The 10,661-nt window shown below is 39.2% G+C and overlaps 2 protein-coding genes across 5 annotated transcripts in view; one reads left to right on the top strand and one right to left on the bottom strand.

The window, feature by feature from the left end:
• LOC116179873 overlaps positions 1–1,741 on the top strand; it is a 42,041-nt gene extending 40,300 nt beyond the window's left edge. For all 3 annotated transcript variants that reach the window (XM_031499745.1, XM_031499744.1, XM_031499746.1), the window contains 4 exons: positions 489–907; positions 953–1,115; positions 1,164–1,438; positions 1,490–1,741. In XM_031499745.1, coding sequence (XP_031355605.1) covers positions 489–907; positions 953–1,115; positions 1,164–1,438; positions 1,490–1,565 — 933 coding nt within the window. In that variant the 3' untranslated portion in view covers positions 1,566–1,741. The remainder of the gene's footprint in view (positions 1–488; positions 908–952; positions 1,116–1,163; positions 1,439–1,489) is intronic.
• A 5,407-nt stretch (positions 1,742–7,148) lies between these two features.
• On the bottom strand, positions 7,149–8,819 carry LOC116179104. Of its 2 annotated transcripts, XM_031498816.1 has the most exons (4): positions 8,592–8,819; positions 8,333–8,461; positions 8,123–8,272; positions 7,149–8,078 (listed from the first exon to the last, which is right to left on the bottom strand). In XM_031498816.1, exons 2-4 carry the CDS (start codon positions 8,451–8,453, stop codon positions 7,795–7,797), a joined length of 555 nt encoding a protein of 184 aa, XP_031354676.1. In that variant the 5' UTR covers positions 8,454–8,461; positions 8,592–8,819; the 3' UTR covers positions 7,149–7,794. The 2 variants fall into 2 exon arrangements, with proteins under 2 accessions (XP_031354676.1, XP_031354675.1); XM_031498815.1 differs by having other exon boundaries at positions 8,123–8,461; positions 8,592–8,815.
• Positions 8,820–10,661: the final 1,842 nt, after the last annotated feature.

Genomic DNA, 10,661 nt, shown 5'->3' with positions numbered 1-10,661 from the left:
TAGACATAGCGTTTACGTGTATTGTTTCTCCCTATGTCTACTTTTAAATGACAAAATCTCTCCTGAAGAGCGCCTAATTTTATGCAACCAAAATAACTTCTTAAAACCAATAAAGCTTTGGCTGTCATACTAATTAATTTGAATATTTATTTATTTATTTATTTATTTATTTTTGTTGGTGTGCGATGAATTCAACTGAATAAAAAGTTGATATTGTCAATTGGTATAGTGTCGGTAACAGTTTAAGGAGCGCAAGAGATTTATTTTCTGTGAAGTCAAAGCAAGAGTGTTCAAATTAAGTAATATGACAGCCAGATCTTTATTTGTTTTAAGAAGCTATTTTGCTTGCATAAAATTAGGCGCTTTACAAGAGATTTTGTCATTTAAAAGTAGACATGAAAATGGTCAGAAAATTTTGTCTAAATCACAAAATCTTGTTTTGAAAACATTATGCGCCCACTGTAGATAATAGGTACTGTTTTTTCTAGACAACTACATTAACGACAACTCTACCAGTTCCTCACACCTACAACCACCAAAATGCGGCACACGTCAACACGGAGAACTTCAAAAACCTTTGCACTGGTTCCTATCGTACCGGAGGACTTTGCAATAAGATAGCGACCTACGACACGGGCGTGAGTGACGAGACCTGTAGTGATACGAACACTTACTACGACCACCACCATTTCGGTTACCAGTATACGTGTAAAAACGAACCAAAAAATAGTGACTGCATGTTTTCGGACAGTGATAATCAGTTATCGTACTACGAGTGCGGCGAGACGTTACCAAAGCGCTTTTCTAGGCACAATTTTCACGATCCTGCAGGCGTCGTTAAGAAAACAGCGCACAGGGAGAAGTGCAACTCGAGAAAAGTGTACCCAAACCAGTCCAGCTTGCAGAGGTAAGCCTAGTGAGGGTGAAATCAATCGATAAAGTGTTCTTTTAGGCCTGCCGGTGGCGTTTCGTTAAACTTACCGATCCGTTTGCCAACGTCACGAATATCAGATCGGCCACAAAGCTCCCTCAGTTCTGGTGTAACCAGTACTGTGGTGGACGGTTGCGGAGGACATTGCCAAACATTCGAAAACATTTGCTATTATTTCCTACAAGTGAGTAACCCGGCTGTTTTGCAGGCCCAACATTTCATTTTGCCTTAGGTCGCCTTTACCATGGGAATTTTGATCGGGACTTCTCTTTCGATCGCCGGTGCGGTACTACGAAAGTCAGCGGCCAGAAATTTACAAGTTTTGGTGTACATAGGAGCGTTGCTTTCAATGGTCAGCGCGCTTCTGCTGGCCATTCAGTGCAGTGCCCGTTACAACGTGCAAAAACGAAAGAAGGCCCTAAAAAACGCGAAAAGATCTACAATTCCGCTGGAAACCATACACACGAGACCTGTCGTTTTGCAACAGCAGCCGTTGATAAATGACAGGTAGAGATTCCAATCGCGCATTTCTGATTCATTCCATCTTTTATGTTGCAGAAATCCAGCGTTGCAACGTCTAACAAATAACGATCAGCAAGGTATCCCGTGGTGGAGACGAAAGGACTTAAATTAGTGCTTTGTAAATAAGTATCACCTACTATAGATATACAGTACAATTGCTAAAGTATTTATTTTCCTACTAATGTGTAGTGTCGATAATTTTAAGCAAAGTTTTGCTCTTCTATTATTTATATTTTTCTACCTCAAATATGACATAATTAATAAAATACTTGAATATTTTTTCTCGGACACTTTCATACATTTGTTCATAATTTTATTTTGCCTTTATTTTTAATTAGGCGGGGTTTCAGCCAAGGCTGTTCTACCAACCCAACTCACTATACATTTACAAATATCCATGCCCAAACCCGGATTCGAACCAGGGACCCCTAGCACCACAATCCAGCTTTAACTGAACTGCGCCACATGGGCCGGCAGTGGCTAAAGATTGATTGCGTACGTCAGTATTAACACAGGATTTCCCGGAATTAAGAAGTAATGCCTACAACTGTGAAAAAGTGCTAGACACCATTGAACACCCTACATCGTATAACAGGTGCGCCAAAAGGGACTAGCATTGATATGGGTCTACAAAACTCTAATAAGGGCCTAAAGATCACAAGAAAACGACCTAAATGTTCCTTTGAAAAGCGCATTGAAAGCTCTCGTTAGGTCTTTAAGGAATTCTGCAAAGGGTTTCAAAAGCTCTTTGGAACAATACTAGAATTAAGACTTTTGAAAGTCTCGTGGAGCTTTATATTCCTGTAGAAATCCCTCAAAAACCTTCCCTGCACCCCCTAGAGAACAGTCCTGGAAAAGCCTAAAGACCTTTGATTATACTCAAAGCTACAGAGTGGGTAGACATGTTCTGGAAGGATCGTAAAGTAAGCTCTGTTGACATTAATTTATAATGAAAGGACTTTGTACAAAGTAGACGAAACGAAAGCTGTTGTACGTCTATTGTAAAATTTTCAATAGCTAATCTCTAAAGAATGAAAAGGCATTATTTTTTAAACTTAATCTATACTGACATCTAATGGTAATACAATGTATTAAGAGTATTTACTAGTAAAACTAAATACAAGCAACTACATAATAATCATGTTTCAGTTCGCGAGATTTGGCATAGGGGACGCCACATTAATCAAGACATGCCAAGATACCTCATAAGCTTTATGTTCTCCTATTCTTATGATTTGAGATTTTTGTTCTAAACTTATGAATAGCAAAATAAACATGGCGTTTTTCGGACGGCAGGTACGGTTTGTTGCCTATGCATCAGGGAATATGAAGCCCAAACGTTTTACTGTTGAGGAAGTCAGAAGTCTGATCGAAAAAGTACGAATTGTTTTGGATTCTACGCCCCAAAATTAATAAGAAAAATTGTTTACCCGAGAAATTTTGGTGTAGTCGATTTTTGGTAAAAAAAGAAGGTTATACATTGCCTTTTTTTGAGCTCCGAAAAAAAATTGTCTCAGATCGACCCGGAAAAAAAATTTTCTTATAGAATATGGCCAGTAGAATCCATAATTTCAAACAGTTCCAAGATTGGGCTACTAGTTCAAAGGCTACAGCCTTTTGAATTTTTTTTCGAAATTGGTTTCTAGTCTATAACTTTTGATTGAGAAGTCTGATCGAAAAAGTACGAATTGTTTTGGATTCTACGCACCAAAATTAATAAGAAAAAGTGTTTTCCCGAGAAATTTTGGTGCAGTCGATTTTTGGTAAAAAAGGAAGGTTATACACTGCCTTTTTTTGAGGCCCGAAAAAAAATTGTCTCAGATCGACCCGGAAAATAAAATTTTTTATAGAATGTGGCCTTAGAATCCATAATTTCAAACAGTTCCAAGATTGGGCTACTAGTTCAAAAGTTACAGCCCTTTGAATTTTCTTTCGAAATTGGTTTCTAGTCTATAACTTTTGATTGAGAAGTCTGATCGAAAAAGTACGAATTGATTTGGATTCTACGCACCCAAATTAATAAGAAAAAGTGTTTTCCCGAGAAATTTTGGTGTAGTCGATTTTTGGTAAAAAAGGAAGGTTATACACTGCCTTTTTTTGAGCCCCGAAAAAAAAATTGTCTCAGATCGACCCGGAAAAAAATTTTTCTTATAGAATGTGGCCTGTAGAATCCATAATTTCAAACAGTTCCAAGATTGGGCTACTAGTTCAAAAGTTACAGCCCTTTGAATTTTTTTTCGAAATTGGTTTGTCTATAACTTTTGATTGAGAAGTCTGATCGAAAAAGTACGAATTGTTTTGGATTCTACGCACCAAAATTAATAAGAAAAAGTGTTTTCCCGAGAAATTTTGGGGTAGTCGATTTTTGGGAAAAAGGAAGGTTATACACTGCCTTTTTTTGAGGCACGAAAAAAAAATTGTCTCAGATCGACCCGGAAAAAAAATTTTCTTATAGAATGTGGCCTGTAGAATCCATAATTTCAAACAGTTCCAAGATTGGGCTACTAGTTCAAAAGTTACAGCCCTTTGAATTTTCTTTCGAAATTGGTTTCTAGTCTATAACTTTTGATTGAGAAGTCTGATCGAAAAAGTACGAATTGTTTTGGATTCTACGCACCAAAATTAATAAGAAAAAGTGTTTTCCCGAGAAATTTTGGTGCAGTCGATTTTTGGTAAAAAAGGAAGGTTATACACTGCCTTTTTTTGAGGCCTCGAAAAAAAATTGTCTCAGATCGACCCGGGAAAAAAATTTTCTTATAGAATGTGGCCTGTAGAATCCATAATTTCAAACAGTTCCAAGATTGGGCTACTAGTTCAAAAGTTACAGCCCTTTGAATTTTCTTTCGAAATTGGTTTCTAGTCTATAACTTTTGATTGAGAAGTCTGATCGAAAAAGTACGAATTGTTTTGGATTCTACGCACCAAAATTAATAAGAAAAAGTGTTTTCCCGAGAAATTTTGGTGCAGTCGATTTTTGGTAAAAAAGGAAGGTTATACACTGCCTTTTTTTGAGCCCCGAAAAAAAAATTGTCTCAGATCGACCCGGAAAAAAAATGTTCTTATAGAATGTGGCCTGTAGAATCCATAATTTCAAACAGTTCTAAGATTGGGCTACTAGTTCAAAAGTTACAGCCCTTTGAATTTTCTTTCGAAATTGGTTTCTAGTCTATAACTTTTGATTGAGAAGTCTGATCGAAAAAGTACGAATTGTTTTGGATTCTACGCACCAAAATTAATAAGAAAAAGTGTTTTCCCGAGAAATTTTGGTGTAGTCGATTTTTGGTAAAAAAGGAAGGTTATACACTGCCTTTTTTTGAGCCCCGAAAAAAAAATTGTCTCAGATCGACCCGGAAAAAATTTTCTTATAGAATGTGGCCTGTAGAATCCATAATTTCAAACAGTTCCAAGATTGGGCTACTAGTTCAAAAGTTACAGCCCTTTGAATTTTTTTTGGAATTGGTTTCTAGTCCATAACTTTTGATTGAGAAGTCTGATCGAAAAAGTACGAATTGTTTTGGATTCTACGCACCAAAATTAATAAGAAAAAGTGTTTTCCCGAGAAATTTTGGTGCAGTCGATTTTTGGTAAAAAAGGAAGGTTATACACTGCCTTTTTTTGAGCCCCGAGAAAAAAATTGTCTCAGATCGACCCGGAAAAAAAATTTTCTTATAGAATGTGGCCTGTAGAATCCATAATTTCAAACAGTTCCAAGATTGGGCTACTAGTTCAAAAGTTACAGCCCTTTGAATTTTCTTTCGAAATTGGTTTCTAGTCTATAACTTTTGATTGAGAAGTCTGATCGAAAAAGTACGAATTGTTTTGGATTCTACGCACCAAAATTAATAAGAAAAAGTGTTTTCCCGAGAAATTTTGGTGCAGTCGATTTTTGGTAAAAAAGGAAGGTTATATACTGCCTTTTTTTGAGCCCCGAAAAAAAAATTGTCTCAGATCGACCCGGAAAAAAAATTTTCTTATAGAATGTGGCCTGTAGAATCCATAATTTCCAACAGTTCCAAGATTGGGCTACTAGTTCAAAAGTTACAGCCCTTTGAATTTTCTTTCGAAATTGGTTTCTAGTCCATTACTTTTTATTGAGAAGTCTTATGTGCAAAATTAAGGTTTCATTATTCAATGATAAAACTGAAACTAAGAATATTTAAGCTCCGTTTTCCATCAATATTAGGCGTCAATGTTAATTTAGAAACAAATTTACCATTGTTTGCGTATGCATTACTTGATTGACAGAGTATAGGCAACCTGCCGAAGCACGTTAAGGTTTTTTTATATATGAAGCATAAACTTTCAAGCCCTAGTATTAGGAGAATATGAAATGGAGGATAAGAAAAAAAGGTCTTTAAAAATCAGTAATTCACGTCGCGACCTCTGTGCTAGGAAATGCTAAATAGAACCTGGTTTTAGTGGACGTGATTCCATTGTATACCGTTAGATGTCTGGCAATATTTTATTCGAATATATTTAAATAATAGCATTGAATTTAGTTATAAATTCAATGATAATAGGTACAATTTAATTTTGCATGCCTTAAGCCGGAGCCTTTATCGTCGTCGAAGGAATAGACGGATGTGGCAAAACCTCCCAAACTTTGGAACCTTGTTATAGACTCTCTCCTCTCTCTTTTGGCCCCTACCTGGAACCGTTAGATAGATTAGTCGTCGGCGATAAAGAACGAAGGTGGATGTGAAGTAATCTTTCTGAGAATTATGACGCGAATTGTTCTAGAACCATTCGTACCACTCGGCATGCCTTCGTTCTGTCTTTCTTGCAATCTTTTACCCGGTGCCTGAAATCCCATCTGTCCCTCTTATAAAACATGTCTTTTGGGCGCCAGTAGTAGATCTTACATCTCTAACTTCTCCTTAATTCATTTATCATGGACTTGCTGTTGCCCGTTTTGCTTTTTATCCCTTAGAGTGGCTTCCTTGTTGACTCCTACACGTTGATTGTATTGTACCCTTCCCTCTGTGCGTAGTTGTATTCGCAAAGGTCCCCTTTGTGGGGTAGATGTCAATATTCTTGGAATTTGCCTTGACTATCTACACTTAGGCCTTGTTGGTATCCTCTTTCAGTACCACTATCTGTTCGTTGAGGCTCTCCTCACTTCCCTCTCCTGGTTTTCTTATAAAAATGGTCGTTCTATTGCATTTTGCGTACGCACCCCCTTTTGGCCGTATTTCTCCACCTGTTCAGCACCGTTTTGGTCCGTGCGTGGGCACTGTGAATGTGAGAATTGATCCCCTTTCAATACAAATTTTACCTGTTCTGGTGACTGACTTATACAGAGATGAAAATTTAAGCAGTGCCATGAGCTAGAATGACATATAGACTGTAGTTCCTTTGGGCAATCTTACGGCGGATTTTGAAAGGGTCAAAGGTACCCTTCTGCTGAATTTATGGGTAAACATTGCACAGTACTTGCCACCTCATTATCACCTACCATACTGGTGTGGGAGATTGCAGTTATGTTCCAGACTCTTTGCAGTTGAAATTTTATCCGTGTCCATACTACAGCTCTAAACAACATAAATTAATGTTCCTATTTTTTAATCCTAATGAGTATGAAGACAAACAAGTTTTTCATTAATTGTATATCAATAATCACAGTTTCAGTGACCCCCTTTAGATATAGCTCAAGGACAGGTCAGTTTATTGATCTTGATTAATAAGAGAAGAAAAATTATGGGAACTCAACTTTATTTTAACTTAGAACATACAACTACTAAGACGTGCTTAGTATAACTAACACAGTGAGTTTAAGACTACATCGAATTTTGTTTGGAATCCCTAAAGTTTGTATAAAAAAACTAATCTATAATTTTACAAAACGGTGCAATAACGCCAATTTGTAAAGTGTGTCAATTCAGTGCAGACTTTTACTTAATACTTATGCACATTTGGATGGAATTACTTAAAATATCCTCCCCTATTTTGGAATGTTGTGTACGTGTGCACAATACCGAAAAATGCGGAGATTCTCGATACTAAAATACAAAGTGATCCTAACTACAAATTGTTTATAATAAATTAAGGAAAAAAGAACAGTCTTGCAATTAAGTCAATTGTTTCAATGAGATTCAAACTGATCACCAACCATGCACGTTTAAGCGAAAAAAAAGGGTGCAACGCTAGTTAAAATTATTCTTCTATGTAATAGAAGAAAACCAACTAAATTAAAAAATGGAATGTTAAAACATCAATTCGATGTCTAGCTCAGTTTCGCAAGCACCTAATACCGTTCCGTCTTACACTAACATTGGAAGCATTAAACTTTACACAGTCAATGAAAAAAATAGAGATTTTTCTGTTCGAGTGGTCTTCGGCGCTTAGGTGTCCTCGTGCGTCGTCGGATTCAGCGGACTGAGCACGATCCGCGGGTCCCTCTCGATCATTCGGTCGGTATCTTCGTCTTTGTGCTCTTGCGGCATCAGTTTACTTTGTTCGGTGTCTTCGGATGGAGGTTGATAGGCGACTTCAGAGACGGGAGCGTACTGCGCCGCTACCAGTAGATCGGTGGACGGATTGACTGTGAGAGCTTGGCCGGTAACGGGATCGAGCGGGTCTTTACCCGTACGGCAGCACAATCTTCGTGACTGACGAAGAAACATTCCTAAAAGCGATGAGTTATTGGGTGAAGTGCTCTTGGTTACATACCGAAGAGAAAGACGCCCACGCAAAAGATGAGTGCACCCAGTATCGTGCAGGTTAAGTAGAAGCCTTCGCCGATAGTCTGTGGATCTGAGTAGAAAATGGCACCGTTGATTAGAAGTATGAGACCGATTACCGCACATATAGCCCCTGCTCCTAGGAATAGCGTAGGGATGTTATCATGTATGGGGGCACACGTCAAACCACAGGGGTTACCAGATGTCCTGGTGAATGATGTTAAGTAGCTTATAGGTCTGTCGGACCATCTTTCTTGCGGCGATGCGTTGGCTTCATAAGTAACCGTCGTGGGCTGATAAACTGCCCCGCTCGGTGACATTTTTGTGTCTATTAAAAAAAATAAGGTTATGTAGAACGAAACAAAACAAGGTCGTATACTATTTTTATCCCAATTGAATTCGGACGTAATTAAAATGAGTCATTTATAATTGAATACAATGGAAAACTTTGAACTTACACTGTTTACCGCTATTTATTTCGTAAATAGTCACTTTGAAAACAGTTTTAAAATCCTCTTCTCAAAATATCACGCAATATGGACACTGAACTTTACAATTTTTAAACCAGTGATCACCTATTTCCAATTTCAAGGTTCTTGTGGTAACTCACTTCTGTAATTTATTCCCACTGGCTCAAGTTCGGTCCATTCCGCACGAGCACGTAGGAAGTGCACCTCATATGGATACTGGTTTCTATCGATATTCATTAATCAGTGGCGTGCGTACCTGCGGTCACCTAATAATGGCCTGTACACAAATTTGTTATACAGGGCGAGTTTTTTTCGATGGTAAGAATGGGAGCTTAATTGCACCAGGAAGGACTTACAAGGCGAAATGAATGCTCTCTTCGTTTTTTGGAATAAATGATTGGATAACCAGTGCTTTATCGAATATAAAAAAATGATGAAGGACTGACACCGGTGATCTCCCTAATCAGGCTTCTATTCAGGTCTAGGAGTAGTCGACTTACTAGTAGCACGCCTCTAAGGAAGTTCTCTCATGATGGGTAACATCTCTTCCTGAAACACAAGTACTATGCTGACCAAGGGAGACGCTGATGTCGATTACCATATTTACCCTTCCCCTTTCCGCCTGTAAACCACTCACGAGCCTCTCAGGTTTAAGGAACTGGCGATGTGAGTTCCACCATTGGCACCATTGCCCCCTGTCCGCGAGAGTGTCTTTATAACTCTTTCGTCTTAGTAAGACAGCACGGATCACATCCCTACTTGCAAAGAGGGAATAAAATCTGAGGGTTTTCTCTCAGACCCGCCCGCGCCCAAGTCTGCTTCGATCCTTCCACTCGTCCCAATCGTTTACCCGCATGGAAACCTTCCGAGCTTCTGCCTCCACAGCTAAGTGTAGATGCTCTATTCCCAGAAGTGCCCCCACACCATTGGAGATTACACTCCACCCTGCGACCATCCTCTAGTTACCGAGGAGCTCATCCCCGTCGGCGCCGTCCCGATTGAAGTTGTAATGACCCTACTTCCGAGCATGGCACAGATCTATCTTGCGAGTGACCCATTAATGCTAAAGCCTTCAGCAGCCTCACCAATGGAAGCGAATGTGGTGTTGTTAAACGCGGCTTCGATATAGGATGTTTTTGCGCACTGCTTATTTCTTAGAATGCATGAACCAACGGTACGTCGAATCTTGAAAAACGATTTATCGCTTCACCCTTACAAAATCCAGGTTCGCCAAAAGTTGTTAGCGTCCCCAACGAGCTCTCAAATTTTACATCAAGCGTGTCAGTCTCAGGAGAACTTTGTTTCAACAAGATGGAGCCACAGCTCGAACCTCAATGGATGTTTTACGTCAACTATTCCCAGGTAAATTAATTTCGCGTTTTGGTGACATTCCCTGACCTCCCCGCTTCCCGAACTCTACTGCATGCAATTTTTTCTTGTGGTGGTACCCAAAACTGAAAGTCTACATAAGCAAGCCGCGATCATTTGATGAATTGAAACAGGAAATCAGGCAAGTGGTGCGAGAACTTCCGAGGCAACGCGAACCCCTTTTTCCGGGAGCGTCTGGATTTCTGCTTTGAAGCACAAGGACGTGACAACATCTTCAAAACTTAAACTTGTGTTACGTAATTGAAACTTTGGGAACAATTTGATTTTATTGCAATTACTTAGACTCTTCCAGAACTATCCCCCCCTCCTGTAATCCTTCTCCGTGTCATATTTGGCACGAGCCGGCTAAAGTACCTTTCACCAGACTTCGGGGATATACCCTAAAACCAGGGAAGGTCCACAGAGGTACAACAAATGTAAAAGCAGCGGGTTCAGGCTCTTATGGAGAAGAAATGTGAGAGCCTCACCCGCAGTAGACGTATATGTGCCGTTTGGAAGCTTCACTTTTGCCCCGGGTTCTTCATAAGGATCGTACGAAATTGTTAAACTTCAGGAAGACCCTTTATGTTACCAAAGAAGGCCGCCTCTTCCACCTGCCCTGCTTTCCTACAGAGCAAAGGTGACCCATCCAACAACTCTGACTGTTTCGCCACATAGCAGTCCCAGTCA

Source organism: Photinus pyralis, unplaced genomic scaffold (assembly GCF_008802855.1).
Source record: "Photinus pyralis isolate 1611_PpyrPB1 unplaced genomic scaffold, Ppyr1.3 Ppyr1.4_LG8, whole genome shotgun sequence".
Taxonomy (NCBI): Eukaryota; Metazoa; Arthropoda; class Insecta; order Coleoptera; family Lampyridae; genus Photinus; species Photinus pyralis.
This window is presented reverse-complemented; position numbering and strand designations above follow the sequence as displayed.